Consider the following 19,287-nt stretch of genomic DNA (forward strand, 5'->3'; position numbering starts at 1 on the left):
AAAGGAAGTCAATCCAGAACTACAAGATTTATAATAATTTTGATGAAAACGTAGTCATAATTAAAGAAACTGAATGAAACGATTAATACAGCGTGATCACCAAACCAGTTGTTAAACCAGCAGGATCCCACCACTGGATGAATTGTCCCCCAACAATTTGCTCCATGGCAAGTTGGCCGTGGCGAGTTGTCACAGACCCAGGAACAAAGTGGAGGCACCAGAAAAGGTGTTCCAGCCTTTCCTTTGTTACCTGCTAAGCCTTTTGCCACCTTCCCGGAAAAGCTGGTATATTCATTTCTTTGTTGTCTTAAAATGTTTGTTAATCTCTTCTGCAGCCACATTGACTAGCATTCTTCTTTATTTTGTTTTCTCTTTGGAATTATTTGTGATTGTACTATTAATACATCCTGGTCGAGAAACTCGCCTTCTCCTTGGCTCCTCTTCTTGTCAGTGTTTCATCGTTGCTCAGGGGTTGTTCAGATCAGCCCAAGAAAGAGGTTCCGTTTTGCTTAAGATCAGGAATGTCACAGGAAGTGGCCTTTTCCTCCAAGGTTCCTGCTTCTCCTTCTTCCCCAAGTATGTTCTGTGTTGTCAGGTCCAAGATGGAGGATTCTCTTCCCCCTTCCATCTTCTGAAGGAGAAAGTTTCCACAAGAAAGGGCCGGAATTTCCTAGAGGGAAATGGGTCTCCTAATAAATACTGGGGTCAGGGAATCCTTCCGACTTCCCCTTAGAAAGAGCAGCTGTGTGGTGTAGATGTCCTTCAAAGTGTGCACCTTTCTCTGCTTTTCCAGGTTTGAGATCATGACTCTCCCTAACAGGCTCTGTTGACCTGTTTCCTCTGTCCTTTCTTGGAAGAAAGTGGCTTTAAAATGGAGAACCTGCTGCTAAAAGCTTCGTGTGCGGCTGTTCTAACAGTTTTATTTGAGAGCGTTTGTGTCTAGTCAGAAACCTGTCGGTCGGCCTGTGGAAGAACCACATTGGCCCCTCGAACGGTTTCAGACAAGACGCGAAGAGCTGGTTTATGCCTTTGAGGGCTTGGAAGGGGACCCCTTCATCCTGGTCCTCCTGAACTTTGCCTGGACTTCCTGCAGGTGACTCAGGCTGAGTTTTCTGCCCCACTTTGGAATGTGCCCCTGTGGAATTGACCTTTAGAGCTTATCTTTTTCAACAGGAATTTCGCTATGAGAGATTGCAATTGTTCTAGCATAATTGCTTCTTATGCTTTTATTATAAATTACCAGGAGATTTTGGTAGACAGTGGAATAATTTAATAAATTTAAAAATGTGTATGTAATTTTAAACCACATCAATAAAAGTATAGCTTACAAATAAATCACTGATGAAAGGGGCCATTTAAGCTTCTGCTGCAAGTGAGCGCATCCCAGACAGGTGGCTGGCTCTGCTTAAACACCCCCTGCCCCAGGAGAGGAGGAGCCCACGGTTTCCTGGAGTGGGTCCTTTGCCAGGTGCTTCTAAATTTATTTAACAGTAACAGAGTTGGAAAGGACCTTGGAGGTCATCTAGTCCAACCCCCTGCTCTTGCAGGAGACCCTATATCGTTTCAGACAAGTGGCTGTCCAGTCTCTTCTTAAAAACCTCCAGTGTTGGGGCACCCACAACTTCCGAAGGCAATTTGTTCCACTGGTTGTTTTTCTCACTGTTGGGAATTTTCTCCTTAGTTCTAGGTTGCTCCTCTCCTTGGTTAGATTCCATCCAGTGGTGGGATTCAGCCAGTTCGCACCACTTCGAGAGAACCGGTTGTTAGCTTTGTGAGCAGTTTGGCAAACTGGTTGTTGGAAGAAATCATTAGGGCAGAGAACCGGTTGTTAAATTACTTGAATCCCACCACTGATTCCATCCATTGTTTCTTGTCCTGCCTTCTGGTGCTTTGGGAAAATAAGTTGGCCCCCCTCCTCTTTGTGGCAGCCTTTCAAGAATTGGAAGACTGCTATCTTGTCACCCCGGGTCCTTCTTTTCACTAGACTACACCTAGGCCCGGTTCCTGCCATTATTCTTTGTATGATTTAGCTTCTAGGCCCCTAATCACTTTTTCTTGCTCTTCTCCAAATGCCTCTCTGAACTCTGAACTCCTTTCAAAGGAATTTGGCTTCATGTAACCTAAATTCATTATTCCTTTTTTTTTTAATAAAAAAGTTTTATTTTTACGTTCATATCCAACAACTCATCCAATGTACAGTTATATACAATTAGTCGGGCTTGCCCAGTCACCACCCCCTCCTTTTAACTCTCTTCCCTCTTCTACCTTCCAGAGCTTCCTCCCCTTCTCTTATCTACATCCTCTCCTCCCTCCGCCCTACACCTTCCTTCTCCCTCTTCTACCCCTCTTTCTTCCTCTTCTCCTCTTTCCTACCTCCTACTCTCTCCTCCTTTCTCCCTCCCCACCATTCTAAAATGGTAGCTGGGCAGACCCGACCCTACATTATTATATTTATACATCTTCAATAATCCCTGTACATTAACCATCACTCCATCTCTAGCCCCAACCCCCCAATTCCCCTCCCCCTTACCCCCCACCCACCCATCCCGACTTCCCAGAACAAAATGCGGGGTATCAAAACTAACAATCATAATCCAAAATAAATCTTAAATTATAATCTCTAGTCACTCCACACATAATCACACTCTCAATTCCCCTCTCCTTCAGAGATATATCTAATACAAAATATTTCCTAAATTTACTTATATGCTATTCGATATTTTTTTATCTGATACTTATTTTGAATATAATCAATCCACATTTTCCATTCTAAAATATATTTTTCTTGTGTGTAGTCTTTCAAATAAGCAGAAATTTTTGCCATTTCTGCCAGATTTGATACTTTAAGTGTCCATTCTTCAATTCATTTTTCCTTTCACTGCCCCCTGGAATGGCACCTGTTCAGTTAAATGAAGGTAGCTAGCTCCCTGTTCCTTCTCCTCTTCACCAACAGGTCTACATGCATGTTCTGCATTAGTCAGACCAGTGGTGAGTTGCTCCCGGTTCGGTCCGGTTCTTGCGAACCGGTAGTAAAAGTGGCGGGAGGCTCCGCCCACCCGCTTGGATGTCATCATGGAAGATCTGTGCACATGCACTCCTGTTGCAAACCAGTAGTAAAGGTAAGTGGAACCCACCCCAGAGTCAGACTCCACCTGGAATCCAGGCCTGGGTCCCTCAACCCATAAAGAAGGATTGAGAGAAACTGGAACTGGTTCAGAGGAGGATCACGAGGAGGATCAGAGGAGTAGAAAGGGAGTTCCGGGAGACCTTCGTGGAGGGCAGAAGGTCTACTTCCAGTAAGGGAGGGATGGCATCCCAGAAAAGGTCCGGACCTGTCTGTTACTGCCCACCGCACACAATATGCTGCGAATGCCAGAGACCTTTTTATGATGAGGGGAGGGGAAACTTTCAGTGGGACAGGTAGTTGCTAGGGTTCCCTTCAACCTCGGGCTTAATGGAGGAGCCCTTAATTTTACAGCTACAGTAAAATCATATGACCTTCTGCATAGGCTGTGGATTTAAAATATTTTCCTCAGGATGCAAAACAGTCTCTGGTACTCAGTCTAGTTGGTCCTACTAGGGAGGTTTGAGAGCAGATCTTGGATTCCAGGCCTGCCCTTTCCACCTTCGAAGAATCTGCATCCCCAGCAGATGCTGGAGCCTCCAGGGTGGGAGAAAGGGCTGCTCAGGAGCCTTTTCTGGCCTGCCAGGCTGAGCTGCCTGCCTGCCTGCCTGCCTGCCTCTGGCTTCCTTCCTCCAAGGCATCCTCTTCGAGGCAGATTCCTCCTGCTTCTCGGTGGGAAATTCCCCCGCAGGACTGAGGGACTCTGGCCTTGCTCACCTGGAGATGGGCAAGGCTGGCCTTTAAGCTTAACCTTGGCTTTACTCAACAGAACAAAATTTATCTTGAAGACCAAAGAAGTAGAAAAGCAATCTGCATCCAACTCTGCTGGCCCCTCAACCTTTGGCCCCAGAAATGGTCCCCCTTTGCTCACCCTGTGCTCCACACATTCCCTGAGCCCAGCCCTTGCAGGATGTTGTTGTTTTAGCTGGGTTAAAGCTGGGAGGGGGGGTCATGGTGAAGGAGCTGCCTGGGAACCTCCTGGACTACACATCCCATACACCTCTGCAGAGATGCATCCTGGCTTCTGGAAGCTGCCAGAAGACGAGCTGTGCCCTGCTCTCATGGCTAGGATGGCATCGGCTCTAAGGCAGACGAGAGCAATAAGCTTTCTCAAAAGAGAACTACACCCGACAAATGGATCCATCCGAGGGGCCTTTGGTTCTTGGCAGTCCTGAAATTCCTGAAATGCCCGGTCCTTTCGGTTGCTGGGATGCAACCCGCCTGGCATGGGGGACCTGGATCTGTTCAAACTGGCATTTCTCCACCTTTCTTATACTCCACACAGCTTTTCAGCATTGAGGAAGCTGCTGCTGATCTCTGTTGGAATGTTTTGAGGTCTTCCATATACTTTCTGCTGGAGTTATTTGTGATTGTGTGATTCTAAGAATACTCCTTTGCAGGATCTCCCAGCCTTTCCTCCTCAACCATCTCAAGTCATTGGAACTGACCTGCTTACCATCCCAATTTCCTTTTCTGGAACCTGCATACAAGCCTGGCTCGTCTCCTCCTCTTCTTCCTCCTCTTCATATCCTGAACTCCAGAACACCATGGTCCCTTTCTCCCAACGTATCAGTCACCTTCATTCCTTTTCCCAGTTCTTCCCTGTTGCTAAAGCTTAGACTCAGCAGAACCTTTTGTTCCTTCCTCTGCCTTCTGACAAGTGGAGCTATCATCAAAAGAGATCAGGAATTCGTTGGCATGTAGCCCTGGAAGGCTGCAGCTTACTCAGGAGGAGAGAAAAGAGGGGAAATGTTACAGTGTATGTAAAGTAGAAAATACACTTGACAGAAATTCACAAATCAGAGCATGGAAATCCTGATGACGGTTGTGTGTAACAACAAAAGGAAGGAGAAGTATACTTGACATTTTGCAGGACCTTATTATAAACTGCCTGGACAGGTAGAGCATTTGGGTGAGGCTGCTCTGTGTCATTTATTTAGCATATGGCAAATACATGGACTTATAATGGTTCAAATGTTAATGTCCAGTCCACCCAGCCATTCAAGGACAGGCTGGTCTGTGTTGAAAAAATCAGACATTGGGCCAATGTAAGCTCTTGATGGACACAATGTGGTGGATATTTTGTCGAGGAGCATCACAGTCACACTGAGGGGTAGAGACAAGACCCTACTTGAACAATGAGTCCTGGCAGACACCATGTTGGATACAGATCCTGTTCAGAGTTGACCAATGCTGGCGAGGAAAGTCAAAACCTTTTGTGTAGGGCACCTTTTGTGTAGGGTCATCTACGTAACTGCCTGTATCTGGGCGTTCAGCAGCCCATTTGGCTTTCCACTGTGTGTTGCTGTCAAAGTTGTTAGACAACTGTTGAGCGGGACTTCCTGGATTTAAGACTGCCAATTAAGCCTGATAGATGAGGAAGGTGAGCGTGCACAGGAAGAAGTGGGTTTCTCATAATTGTTGTGCTCCTTCACTCCTGCTCCGTGTCGTCAAATGACCAGACTTTCAAAGAGGCAGACAGTAATTATGCATGGGTAGGGGAGGGGGGGAGTTCAACCGTCCGAATATCTGTTGGGAACCTAACTCTGCTAAGTGTGCCATCAAGTTCCAGAATCATCACTGGATGGCCCAGAGGGCCATATTTGTCCTCCTGGGTTAGTGTTCTAGATTCTCCCTGTCTACTCCCATATTCAAGCTCTGATTGAGCAGCATCTAAGATTGTGAGAGGAACCACCACCACCACTGCACTACCCTGCCTGCCGCTGGCTCCTCTGTTGCTTCTTATTCTCAAACTGCTGCTTATTCCAACCAATGAGAAATTGGGCATTTTTTTTCTTATTCCATTTATGTCACAGACTTTTTCTCTTGTTTTGCAGAAGCTTCTGCAATGACTCTGAAGAAGTACTTTGTGAAGGCTCTCCATCGCCTCCAGAAGGGCCCTGGATACACCTACCAGGAGCTGCTGGTCTGGTACTGCGACAACACCAACACCCATGGGCCCAAGCGCATCATTTGTGAGGGTCCGAAGAAGAAGCTGATCTGGTTCTTCCTGACTCTGCTCTTCGCTTCACTGGTGTTCTGGCAGTGGGGCATCCTCATCAACACCTACCTGTCCTACAACGTTACAGCCTCGCTGGCCATCGGCTTCAAGACCATGACCTTCCCCGCTGTGACCATCTGCAATGCAAGTCCTTTCCGGTGAGTTCCCTCTGCAGGGATCCAGACTGGTATCGGGAAGGTCTCTGGGCAACCTGGGATTCATCCACTGTACCCAATGCTGCTGTTAAAATTGGATGGGATTCCATCTAAGCTACCCATGAGCCATAAGGCCAAGCCAGTGATTTTGTCCAAGGAGATGAGCACTCACAGGCTGCTCTCCTCATTTCCTTCTGTAAAAACTTAATTTGGCCCAAAGAACCCAAATTGCAGGGCAGTTGATACCCGTGGTAAGAACCAGGCTCTTGATTGACCTTGACCCAGCAGAGAAGGTATTAGGCAGGAGAGGCTGACAGGTTAGCTTGGAGAAGCTCAAAAGTAGTGAACCTCCCTCTCTTAAGGAGGCAACAAGGAGGACATCTTAGGATTTCGACATGGCCCTTAGTTTGGCTTCCTACCTGGCCTTGTGCCCAGTTATTGTTTGGAGATGTGTGTGTGGTTGCATAGGATCCTCTCTGCATTTTTCACTTGTAATGACCAAACCTGGCGTGAACTTTCTTTGGCACATGTCTCAGGTATTCTAAGGTGAAGCCCTTCCTGAAAGATCTGGATGAGCTCATTGAGGCAGCCCTCGAAAGGATCCTGCAGCCTCTTCAGGAAAATGCATCGGCAACCCCTGCAGCAAATCTAAGCCAGAAGCTCAACTTGCAGCTCTGGAACCAGATGCCCCTGGTCTTGATTGACGAGAGCGACGCAACTCATCCAGTCATCCATGACATTCTTGGGAACAGCTCTCTTGGTCTTGGAGGGCACCACAACTACTCTTCTTTTGACAACCCGGAAGCAAGGAGGTACAAGCTGGCTCTGAAACTGGTAAGCGGGAGGAGGAGGATTTCCCCGTGCCCCCCAGATGAGGAACTCATCCCATGCTCCTAGGCATGCCAATGCCCCCCCCCCAGCAGCCCTGCCTGATGGCGCACCTGCGGGGCTCCCCCACAGGGTGGTCCCAGCAGCTCTGAGCTTCTGGCTAGGAGTCTAGGACAATTCACTGCAACCAACTTGACGTGGCCATTTAACCATAGCCAATTCACCATGGCCATCTCGCTGTGGACAATTCACCCCAGGACAAGTCGCTATGGCCAACATGTGGTGGGACAGCTCAACTCAGAAAAATCCATGTGGCATAACTCACTGCAATAAATGTTATCTGCCACTGTTTCTTTGACATTTTTTTCATTGACAAAAAATGACCTACCCAAAATTGGCAAACCTCTTTAATTCATATGGCTGTAATTACTTTCATTTGCAGTCTGCAGTCTTTCAGAGAAAGGTTATCAACACTCACCTATCTCATGTGGAACACTGCCAGAGAGCTAATTTCCAGACGCAGGGCAAGGCCAAACTTGGCACAGAGTCACAAACAGAATTTTCAAATCTTGAATCCGCCAGATGAACTAATTGCTTCTTGAAAAAACTCACATCCTGTTCACTTCTCTTTTATGTCTTATGGGAAGGGCCAAACATCTCCAAGCCTTACTCCCAAGTTGACCCCGTTTCCTTAATTGTTCCTGTCTCCTGGCAACTCTGCACATGCGCACACTGGGAACAGCTCACACTGTTCTTCTGCCTCGCTGATGTCAGACTCCAGAGGCAGCAAAGAACTACCAGATGGCCTTGGCCCCTTCTCTGTCTCCAACTCAGAGCCATCATCCAAGACTTCCCCAGACTCCAGGATTGGCCCACATTCCTCCCCAACCTCCTCACTGTCCGAATCTCAGCCCACAACAATAACAGTGGCAGATTATTTTGTTGAGTTATCCATGGTGAGCTGTCCCATGGCAAGTTGACAGTGTTGAAATGGCCAGGGTGAGATGGGCATGGTGAATTCTCCCATTCTGCCCAGCTAGACATTTCTCTGGCACCTCTGCTTGTAATTGGGCCAAATGGTGGGTCTATTTAGAAGATATTGAGGAAGCCTCATCAGGTCACTTGCTCAGCTGGAAAGAGCTCTTTATTTCTGGGACAGCCCACCAGCAAGGTGTTACATACCTGAAAAATCCAAAGCCTCCTCACAGCTGCTAGGCTTCCAAACATGTTCTCCCTTCCCTCCTGGTTGCATCCTCAGTGCACACACCTCACCCCCCACTGCTTCTACCGGAAGTTCACCAGCGCAGCCCAGGCGGTGGCCGAGTGGTACGTCCTGCAGTCTACCAGCATCTTGTCCAAAGTGCCATTGAGCAAAAGGATCGAAATGGGCTACCAGGCAGAGGACATGATCTTGGCGTGTCTGTATGGAGCTGAGCCTTGCAACCACAGGTATGTGCGCAGGAGAATTCACTTAGCATTTGACTTGGTTCCTTCTTTAACCGCAGAGCTTTGTGCTGCTCTTCGTGTTCTGTGTGAACCCACGTCCTGCGGCCTGCAAAACAAACTAGAATATAAAAATCAGCCTGAGGTAAACCAAGGAAAAGGCAGAGATCTAGTGCCCGAGTTTCCCATAAAGGGCTCCACAAGCGAGTTCGTTGCTGCCCATTGGCAGACTCTGAACTGACCCCCGCAGAAGCCTCAGCTGCAGGGGAGGAATCGCAAGGAGATGACGGAGGGTTGAGTGAAAGATGCAGCAGGAAGTGAGTGCACTTGGCACTACCAACTGTGGTGACAACCACAAGCCACAATGGGTGTGTGTGGTCTGCAGAGTCGCTCCCTTTGGTGACGCAAGCTGTGCTGGCAGTCCGGCAGGGGGTGGGGCGTCCAAGGAGGGATGAAGGTGCTGCCTTCTCGGCCTTTGGGCTAAGAGCGTCTTGCCAGCTCTTCCTCCACTTCCTGCTGCCTTAATTCCTTTTCTAGCCCAGTCCGGTTCGGTCACGGAGGGTGGATTACCCTCTGAGAAATAAGATCTTGTGTACTGAAATAAGATTTTGCAAAAGTTTCAGTCTGTGATCTGGAGAAGCTTAAACCAGCCTGGCTGAAGCCAAAACCAACAAGGCATTCCTGTGGAATGGGGATCGGGGGGGGGGGGCTCCCCCAGGCCAGACAAGGCTTTGGGTGCTCCCCCCCAAGGAAGGACAGTTGCCAGAGCCGATCCTGGCCAAGAGGCTTGTGCTTTGGGTACCCAGAAATCTTTGGGGTGAGCAGATGTCCATCCTTTGGCAGGGCTTCCTGAGAAGAAAGGTCATTTTTTTTTACTTTTTAGGCATTTTTTTTACTACCGGTTCGGGCGAATAGGTAGTAAAAAGTGCTTTAAAAAAGTAAAAAAAAGGTTCCGATGATCACAGCTGTTCCGTGCGATCAGCTGAACCTTTTTTTTACTTTTTTAAAGCATTTTTTTACTACCTATTTGCCTGAGCCTGTAGTAAAAAATACTTTTAAAAAGTTCCCACAATCGTGCGCCAGAGCTGATCACACACGCACCCGCACTGTTCTACTTACCTTCCCAAGCCTCCCCTTTTGTGCACACTGTGCATGCGCAAGCGCAGCCTGCGTTTCGTGTGTACTGTGCATGTGTGGCTCGCATTTAGTGTGTTTTGTGCATGTGTGCGCACGGCACGCATTTGACGCATGGTGCACATGCGCGGCCAGCAAACCGGTAGTAAACCGGTTCAGATTTCACCCCTGCAGAACCTCTCCGGGCTTTGGCTGTGACTCTGTGGCAGCTGCTTGTCCTTTCGGCCATCGCCTTGCCAGGAGCCATCAATCAGTCAAAATTTGAACTCCTGTTTGAAGAGGGGCAGCTGACCCTCTTCACCAAATTGTTTGGGTTTTCTATTGAAAGAAAAGCATCTCACCACACAGCCATCTGCTTATTTTGGTTTGCACTCAGTCCATCGTTTGCTGACCCCAGTTGGTGCCACCCTGTGCTACGCATCCCCATAAGTCATCCCCAGTCCCAGGAAAGCATCGCCCCCTTTGCCTTCCGGAAATGCCAGGAGCCTCGTGTTGCTTGGAAGGTCTCTGGCCAAAAAGGCTCTTGCTTAGAGCCGGCTGGGCCCATTTTTCCCCCCCTGAAAACAAGCATTGGGCAATAGGAGAATATATTCATTTTATCAGTGGATTTATTGGAGTTATATCCTCCCTCCCCTTTTCATCATAGCAACAACCCTATGAGGTAAGCTGGAGAGTTGCAGAGAAACTGAATGTGTAAGGGGAGCTCCAGAGGTGACCTTTCTTCTGAATGTCAAAACCAGGGCTCTGGTCAATGAGCCCTGAGGCCTGGCTTCACAGGGTCCACTCCACACGCAAGGCTCAGTGAACTGCTGGCTCCTGGGCCTTTCATGGCTTAGGGCCCCCTCTGAAGGCTTGATGCCTGTGACTCCAGGTGGTTGGCAGCTTGTTTCAAGAGAAACCTCCAGCAAGGGATTTGCTGGCTGTCTGGTTTTGGGTGAACCCAGGAGGCACCTTCATGTCCATAATTTTGGCCTCTTGGGTTGTGTGAACGTGGCCAGTGCGTGAATAACCTTCCCTGGGGAGTGAAATCAGAAGGAGACACTAGGCTTGATCTGAATTTTCTGATTTCTCAGGGCAGCTCAGGGTCTGATGGAGGGTTTCCCTGGAGGACTCCCAAGTGTAGCACCAGAGAGATGATTAAGTTTGGGAAGGGCCAGTCCAGCCAGTTTGAGGTGTGCCAGGATCCCCACAACCCTCCCTGTGAGAATAATCTCTTCACTGCTTGGCTTCCCACAGAAACTTCACCCACCTCTACCACCCAGACCACGGCAACTGCTACGTCTTCAACTGGGGAGTGGAGAAGCAGCCCCTTGTCTCCTCCAATCCGGGGGCAGAGTTTGGTGGGTACCCCGGGGTTGTGGAAGAGCCCCCAGGGGAGTTTCTCAAGGCCTGGCTGAGCTCCAGCTGGAGGTGGGGGGAGGGCTCTCTAGGGCTGGCAGGGGCCCCAGCCTCTCCCCTCACATTGAAGTAGATTTGGTCCTAAGGAAGGGAGAAGGTGCCTTGGGGTCCTGCACTGCAGCTGTGGTGATCAGAGCCATTTGTAGGTCTGGAGACAGGGGGAAAACTCTCCTTAGGCTGGCATTGCTCATCCAGGCTGAATTTGTGTGGCTGTCGATGCCAAGCCCCCTTCCAAAGGCTGGGCACATCTAGCCCAAAGCAAACCGGAGCAGGGAGACCCTGGCAGCCAAAGAAGCTCTCTGTTGCAAGCTCAGGCCCTTCAGCCGAGCGTGGGTGCTAGCCCCCCCCCAAGCTTGTGGCCTGCCCTAGTTCTCTAGGGTGTGGCAGATGCCCAGCCAAGACAAGACCCCCAACAAGGAGAGTGAAGACAGGTGTGGATCCCTGTTTCCGCACCCCCTTTCTCTCCCAGGACCCCCGGCCTCCGGGTGATGTCTGTGGGGCTTTGCCTCTGCAGGGCTGAAGCTGATCCTGGATATCAGCCAGAAGGACTACATCCCCTTCCTCACCACCACGGCTGGAGCCCGGCTGATGCTGCACGAGCAAGGCAGCTTCCCGTTCCTGAAGGATCAGGGCATCTACGCCATGTCAGGGACCGAGACCTCCATCGGCGTCCTAGTGGTAGGTGGGCCGCTCTGAGCTGACCGCCTGAAGAGAACTGGGACCCAGCCAGGAGTGGGAAGGAATCCGGGGGGTCTCCTGCATCGGGGGGTTGCTTTCCCCTTCTTGCGGTAGGTTCCCAAGAAGTCCTTCGGAGGACTGCAACCCTGCGTGACTTGCGCTGGCCAGAGATGTGAACAGGGACAGGGAAGCCCAATTTGGGGGGAACACCACCCGTGCCTGGATGCCAGAAGCAACCGTTGTTGTCTCTCTGGGCCTTTCTGCCTAGGATGAACTGGAGCGGATGGGCTCTCCCTACAGTGACTGCACCCTCAACGGGTCTGACGTTCCCGTGAGGAACCTCTACGAGGACTACACTGCTTCACAGGTGATGGGGTGTTCCGGTTGGGGTCCCTGGTTTTCTGGAAGGGGGCCCCTTTCATGTTGCTGGGGGAACTCTGCAGTATGGCCAAAGGATGAGTACCGTGGGATATTGATCTGGTGTGGGGCATGAAATGGCTGGTCTTTGTGGCCTGGGCCATTAATGCTCTTTTCCCATCAAGAGAAAAGGGGAAGCTGGGGGTGGGGTCATCTCCTGGTCTGGCTGCCTTCAGTGACCGGCCTTCTGATAGGACTTGAGCTGGGGGTCCTGAAGAGGCCGGAGACTCGCTCCCTTCTGAACCTGGGAAACTGAGCAGCTTCCCCATCTGGGGGTTGGTGCATGATGAGAGCAGGAATCTGGGGTGCCTGTGTTTGTGATTCTGTTGGGGGGCAGCTTTGGGTTCCCCTTGGGGGGCCACCCTTTGCCCCAGGCCCACAGTCCTGCTCTGTGGACAGAAGGGCCGTGTGAGCTCTCTGAGCGAGCACTTCACCCACCTTGGGGACTCCCCCCTCCCCCCCAGGTGCAGCTGCAGCCTCTTGAAAGCTGAGCCCTCTTGAGTGTTCTGGGCAAGGCAGGTGAGCCCAGGGAGGCCCTCCCAGGCAGGGCTGTGGGGCTGCTCAGAAGGAACAGAGCTGCCCTGGTTCTGGAGGTGGGGGGAGGACCCCCACCCAAAATGCGGAAGAGGGGGGCAGAAGGGCCCCTAGGTTCTGAATCTGCCCCAGTCTCCTTCCAAAACTGCCGAGGAAGTTTCCAAACTACTCAGGGCCGCCTTGTCCTTGAGAGAGAACAAGGGCGCTTCCTGGTCTCTGGGTGTGCTGGGTGGCCTCTTTTTTCCTGATTGCTGGGTGGTTCCAGATAAGCCTTTCATTGCACAAACACACTCATTTTATAATCCTTTGTGCTTTTCCTTAGAAAAATCTGCTACGCAGGAACACTTTGCACTGGCAGCCTCCCTCCTCGATGGGTGGGGCCCTTTTCCAGCCAGCATCTCTTGAAAATGGTGGGGGGGGGGGAATACCAGCTGGCCACGTGCTGTGGCCCTTGGCCTGATTCCTGCAAGAGACCAGCTCAGACCTCTGGAAGGAGCCGCCCTTGGCAGCTGGGGCACAGCAAGGCGGGCAAAGGCATTTGTGGAAGAGAGGGTCTTTTGTCCCTGGGCTCCCCTCCTCTGCCCTGCCCCATGTGAAGAGTCCTGGGCGGGGGCAGCCTAGCTGGAAAGGGCTGCTCTCCAGGTCTCCGCTAAGATGGGTTCTCTAATGTTTCCTCTTCACAGGCCAAGGAGTTGGGGGCTTGTGTCAACTGCACCCACCCTGGCAGCAAGATGGCCCCCTTCCGAAGCCAGTACAAAACCATGTACTCCATCCAGGTGAGCAACAATGCTGTTCCCCCCTCCCCAAGGAGGAGCCACTCTCGGTGCCAGTCTCTGCTCTGCTTCATGTGGAGCCCTGGGGGGGCGGGCGCTGAGATGGTCACATTCCCAAGAGCTCTTGTGGCCCCTCTGTGGGGGCCTCTTGGAGAAATTCGGCTTGGAGGAATTCGGGGGAGGCGGTAGTGCCCAGTAGCTGGGGCCGGGGTCTGCTCTTGGGGAGCACATGGCCAGCAGGACCCCGTCCTCTTCCAGGCCTGCCTGCGCTCCTGCTTCCAAGCCAAGATGGTGCAGATCTGCCAGTGTGCCCACTATTCCTACCCGCTGCCCAAAGGAGCCCGTTATTGTAACAACGAGGATTATCCTGACTGGGGTGAGGAAATGGAGGGAACGACCCCGACAAGGCAATGGAGCTGGAGGTTTCTGGGCTGTCTGAGGAGGGGGAGAAATCTGAAAGCACAGCTAATGCCAGCCAAAGCCCCTTACTAGACACCCAAGGGGGCTGCTCCCAACAGAACGAGACAAGCGCACCTTCATCCTTAGATAAAACTTGGGTTCGAGGCGTTTCTCCTGCAGAATTAAAGGTAACACTGAAGCTCAGATTAACAGCCTTGTGCCAAGACGGTGTTTCCCTCCTTACAGCCTACTGCTACTCCATCCTGCGAATGAGCCAGGAGCATCGGCAGATGTGCATCCAATCTTGCAAGGAGACCTGCAAGTAAAACTGGATGAGTGGTCAAGCAGAGGGGTGGGGCGGGAGCTGAGGGGGGCCAAGGGAAAGGCCTGACCTTTCGTCTCTTCCTCCAGCAACACTCAGTACAAGATGACCATTTCCATGGCGGACTGGCCCTCCGAAGCCTCAGAGGTGAGTCCTGCCTGTGGCCGGCTCCTCACCTGCCTCTCCAAGAGCCGGGCAGCCATTTGACGCTTCTCTGAGGTGGGGGGCTCAGCAACATCTCCGGGGACCCCTGTTCAATAGTTTAAATTCCCTGGAAGTAAAAAGGATATTTAAGCAGAAACGTCCTCCTTCTTGGTTCCCGTGAGAGCATCTGTCACCTGCCGTGACCTGCTTGTGACCTTTGCTTTCCTCTTGCTAGGACTGGATTTTCCATATTTTATCTTACGAAAGAGACACGTCAACCAAAGTGACTCTGGACAGGTGCGTGCGTGTGTGTTTTCCTCGTTGAGGCCGATGCGGCAGGAAGCATCGGTTGCAGCTCCTGGGCGGAGTGAAAGGCCAGGAGGGACAGCCTCCCCACACAAGGGCCATGGATGGGGAGAGGTTGACCAAGTGGCCTTGAGTCACCACAATCGCTTGGCCAGCCCTGACTGTAGAAAGGGAAGGGAAACGTCCCTTGGGAGGGGAATAGGGGCTTCTGTCCTTTCGCTCACTTGTGGGTCAACCAGGAGGAGGAGGAAGCCTAGCCGGTTCTGCTTCCTTGCCGGCACCTTTGGGTCTCTGCACAGAGGGCCCAATACAGCTGTTCCCAATCCCTGCAGTAACCAAACACCTTTCCCTTCTGGTCAAAAATACTCTGTGTATGTATTTGTCCCAGCTTCCCTCTTCCCGTGAACTTTCCTCAAACCCGTTTTGTCTCAGCTCTCGCCTTCTGGTTCATAACATCGCACATGTCCCTGGGAAGTTCTCTCCTGTTTGTTCCAGCCCATTGGCCCGGCTGTAGTTCTGCCATCTCTGCTTTGTCCCCTGTGGGGGTGCTTGGCAGGGGAAGAGGAAAGCCCACCGGGGGCCCCTTTGGCTTCTGAGACTTGAGCAGCCCAGCCTGACCTTTCAACCTGCTGGCTAGATAGGACTCAGCCCCCTGGAGTGAGAGAGAAGGAGACCGAGACCTGGCGCAGACATAGGCACCTGGACCTCAGCAAGGAGCATCTGAGGATGGTCTCCTTTGAAAAGTGATGAAATAGCGATGCTGTGTGATCTATTCACACTTGGCTGAATTGCCGCATCCCAGGAGCCCACCGATCTGGAGGGAAGTCTGGCCACAGGGCTCTCTACAGTATTTTGATCAAGATCTTGACTAAGGGACTTGAGGAGACACTTTAAAAATTTGCAGAAGACAAACTGAGAGAGCTAGGTAAACTTTGAAGGAGAAGACTCAGAAATTGAAAGACCTGAAGAAGCAGGTCAGGGATAGATTATCCTAGAGAAAGTGTCTATGTCAGCGGTCCCCAACCTTCCCACCTTGGTAGCCTGGCCTGGCCTGGCACAGAGGGTGGGATGTGTGAATGGAGCTTTGTGCACGAGCACAAGTGCCCTCCACTCTAGCACCCTCTGCTCGTATGAGTGGAGCTTCACACATAAGCGCTTGCCCATCGCTTGCGTGGCCCACTTTCAAACTATGATCTATGGTCAAGACTGACCGGATGGGACATCATGTAAAGTTCTGTATCTGTTTAGGAAAAAGGAAATGCGAGTGTAGGATGGGAGAGAGCTGGTAGTCCTCATGAAAGCATCAGGCCGTCATTCTCTGCCACCACCATCTGTGTGCTGGAGGAGCTAGAAGGGCAAATACTATTTGCACCACCAGGATCTTAGAGTCCAGATCACGGGAAGTAATGGGTTCCCTCCGTGTGCCTTGATCAGGCTCTGTGGGTAGGGCCTCCTGAGGGCCAGATAGGTCTTCAGAGATCCAAAGGTGGGGGGAGGGGACCTACTCTCTATTGCCCTGGGTGACAGAACCAGAACCACATGGAAGGAGGCTCAGGCTAAGATGTCAGGAGGATCCTGATTGTAGGAACTCTCAGCCAATGGAGCAGGTTCACGCACAAAGTAGCCAGTTCCTTGCTGAAGAGCCAGCTAGAGATTGGAGGGTCGTCTGTGAGGGATGGTGGAGCAGACCTTGCACTCAGGTGAAGGTTTGAGGCACCTTCAAACTCTTATGCACCTGTTGTTCTGTGATTATTCTGAAAACCGCCGGCGGTTAGAAAAGGTGTGGAGAAACAGGAAGGAGGTCTCGTCTCACACTTTGAGGAGTCCTGAATGTTCCTTATTTTTCCGTCACAGAAATGGAATCATCAAGCTCAGCATCTACTTCCAGGAGTACAACTACCGCACCATCTCAGAGTCTGCAGCAACAACAGTAAGTGACACCTTTGGGGTGGCAGGAGGCCTGGTCCTCCGTCCAGCCCCCTCCTTCCCTAGAAGTCCTGCGAAGGCTTGCCCTCCCCACCCAGGAGGCCGAGTTCCTTGGTAAGCAGGAATGGGCAGCGCAATGGCGGGTGCCTCCTCTGATGTGGAATGTCGTGTGGGAGGAGGGTGTGCGCTCTGCTCATGCTTAGCAGCAAGCCCTGCTTTGCATGTGGCAGGAACAATGGCAGCATCTGGGGAAACTGGGAGAGGCCGACTGGAGGCAATGGGGTGACTGGGTTGCTTGGCAAGTAACAAGGAAACTCCAGGCAATGGCTCAAAGGTCCTTGCAACCCAGGAGAAAATAGTCCATTGTCAGGACCTGAAATCCAAAAGGTTAGACGTCTGGCTTTGGCTTCTGGAGCTGGATTGGTCAGCGATCCGCACCTCCACGTTGGCCTCGTGTGGGACCATAAGAGCAAGGAGCAGTCCGGCTCCAGGCCCCTTTGGCCAGGGGAGTTTGGCCAAGCCATGAGGCCGATCCCTGCATCTCTGCTCCAGGGATGCCTGAGCTGGCCAGTCCTCACCCCAGCCTCTCTCCCCACGGCAGATTGTCTGGCTCCTCTCCAGCCTGGGTGGTCAGTTCGGCTTCTGGATGGGGGGCTCCGTCCTGTGCCTCATCGAGTTCGGGGAGATCCTCATTGACTTCGTCTGGATCAGTGTCCTGAAGCTGATCTCCTGGGGCAAGGGGCTGAAGTGGAAGCCGGCCCCCAGGCCCCCAGATGCCCTCCCGTCCGTCTGCGAGAAAGTGGAGGCCTACACCAACCTGGGCTTCTGCGGGGAGGAGGAGAAGAAGGCCATGGCTGAGGACCCGGGGGATGGGGCCCCAGATGCTCGAGGGGCTGGCTCTGAGCCGGGCACTCCACCGCCCAAGTATGACTCGCTTCGTGTGCTCCCTGTGGATCTGGTGGCGCCAGACAGCGACGAGGAAGATGCTCCTGGAGTCACAAAGAGCGAGTGAGGCCAGGAAAGCAAGAGTCCTCCCGGCTCCCCCAGGCACCTGCAGGGCATCCTTCCCCTCCCTCTTGGACAGCACAGCCGTCCTCCAGCTCCGCTCAACACAGCAGCAGCTTGGGAGCCCTGATCTGCTGCTAACTGCATTGCTTTTTGGGCATAAATCTGGCTGGTCAAGAGGTTGGGGTAAACATTCTGAAAGTGGGGCTTAGAGCCAATCATGGGAAATGCTTGATGGTGGTGCACATCTTAAAATGAACAAGGGGCCTGGGGAGGGGGAGGGGGATGGGGGCAGGCAGGGCAAGGCCTTCTGTAATAAAAGAGGCTTTCTGGGCCCTGCCAGCGCCTGCTGCTGCTGCTTTATGGGAGAGGCACCTGGTGGGCAGGAGACGTCCCATGATGGACTTCATTGGAGCTGATCAAAAGGCTGATATGGAAGGGAGTCGCTGCGAAGAAATGGGCCACTATAAAAGTTACAAAGCTTGTCACAGAATAAACCCAGTTTGGGTGAAAAATATGCTCCCTTTGTCACCTTTCCACCTCTCCTTGCCCTCACTTTCTTTATTTTGGGGGCATAAAACTCCCCTCCACCCAGGACAAAGAGTCACAGGGGTTGAGGAGAAAGGTGCCCGCTGCTTCTTAGAGGGTCTGTCCGATGCTTGTGGGCAGGTGGAGCTATGAAAAACTGGCAGCAGGCTGTGTTGCTGGCTGGCCGAATCCGAGCCAGAAAAGGGTGATCAGAATTCACTGCAAGTGCCCTCTCAAAGGGAATCCCAGCATTCATTCTTCACCCTTGCCAACATGTGAGGCAGAGGCACCAGGCAGAAGATGGTTACCCAGACCAAGAGGTCCTAGATGTGCAAAAAGGCAGTCAAAGGATCCACCTCCAGGCAGCGCCCGGAGGAAGAAAAGTGTCCCTGATTAGGGGCGGAGAGCCAGAGAAGGGAAAGAAGCAAAGCATCGTGTGTTGCTTGCTGTCTCCTGAAGTACTGGGGCCCTGCAGGGACCCTGTCACCTTCAAGAGCACTTGGGAAAGGCGCTGCATGGTTGAACTCTGGGTTTGCTGTTTGATGCAGAAGGGGACCCTGAGCTCAGCCACTTCTGGGTAGGAGGGAGGGGGGCAGCTTCCTGGTCCCTCAGAAGCCTGAGCAGCTGCAGGATCCCTGCTGGGGATCTGAATGCAAGAATCGCTGGGCTTCATGGATGGAACACAAGGAGAGAAGCCACCTAGAACTAAGGAGAAATTTCCTAACAGTGAGGACAATTAACCAGTGAAACAGCTTGCCATAGGAAGTTGTGAGCCTCCATCCCTGGAAGCTTTCAAGAAGAGACTGGAGAGCCACCTGCCTGTATAGGGTCTCCTGCCTGAGCAGGGGGTTGGACTAGAAGACCTCCAAGGTCCCTTCCAGCTCTATTCTATCCATTTTGATCAGCACAGCTCTTCCTGGATCAGTGGCCTGGATCTGTTTGGCATCTCTGGCCACTGCAATTTTCAGAACAATACTGTTTGGTGCTAGGGGGGAGAAGAATCGCCTCTCGAAATGCTGCACACTTGTGTTCTCCTCCAGAGTGAGTTTGCAGGCAAAAATGCTGCCTTTCCAGTCTTTGAAGCTCAGGCACACACGTTTGAAGCGGTGCGCACACACCCGCAGCACAGCCCTTGGGCCGTTGAGCCGCTGCTGCTCACCATGTTCTGGGCT

At 51.9% G+C, this 19,287-nt stretch overlaps 1 protein-coding gene across 2 annotated transcripts in view; it reads left to right on the plus strand.

The window, feature by feature from the left end:
- The window catches only part of SCNN1B (sodium channel epithelial 1 subunit beta), a 38,781-nt gene extending 20,616 nt beyond the window's left edge, over positions 1–18,165 (plus strand). For both annotated transcript variants that reach the window (XM_058157888.1, XM_058157887.1), the window contains exons 2-14: positions 5,962–6,283; positions 6,817–7,114; positions 8,367–8,557; positions 10,922–11,025; positions 11,598–11,761; positions 12,030–12,128; positions 13,396–13,488; positions 13,744–13,861; positions 14,131–14,206; positions 14,296–14,353; positions 14,586–14,647; positions 16,511–16,586; positions 17,184–18,165. In XM_058157888.1, coding sequence (XP_058013871.1) covers positions 5,973–6,283; positions 6,817–7,114; positions 8,367–8,557; positions 10,922–11,025; positions 11,598–11,761; positions 12,030–12,128; positions 13,396–13,488; positions 13,744–13,861; positions 14,131–14,206; positions 14,296–14,353; positions 14,586–14,647; positions 16,511–16,586; positions 17,184–17,594 — 2,061 coding nt within the window. In that variant the 5' untranslated portion in view covers positions 5,962–5,972 and the 3' untranslated portion in view covers positions 17,595–18,165. The remainder of the gene's footprint in view (positions 1–5,961; positions 6,284–6,816; positions 7,115–8,366; positions 8,558–10,921; positions 11,026–11,597; positions 11,762–12,029; positions 12,129–13,395; positions 13,489–13,743; positions 13,862–14,130; positions 14,207–14,295; positions 14,354–14,585; positions 14,648–16,510; positions 16,587–17,183) is intronic.
- The last annotated feature ends 1,122 nt before the right edge of the window (positions 18,166–19,287 follow it).

The sequence above is a fragment of the Ahaetulla prasina genome, chromosome 14 (genome assembly GCF_028640845.1).
Source record: "Ahaetulla prasina isolate Xishuangbanna chromosome 14, ASM2864084v1, whole genome shotgun sequence".
NCBI classification, from domain to species: Eukaryota; Metazoa; Chordata; class Lepidosauria; order Squamata; family Colubridae; genus Ahaetulla; species Ahaetulla prasina.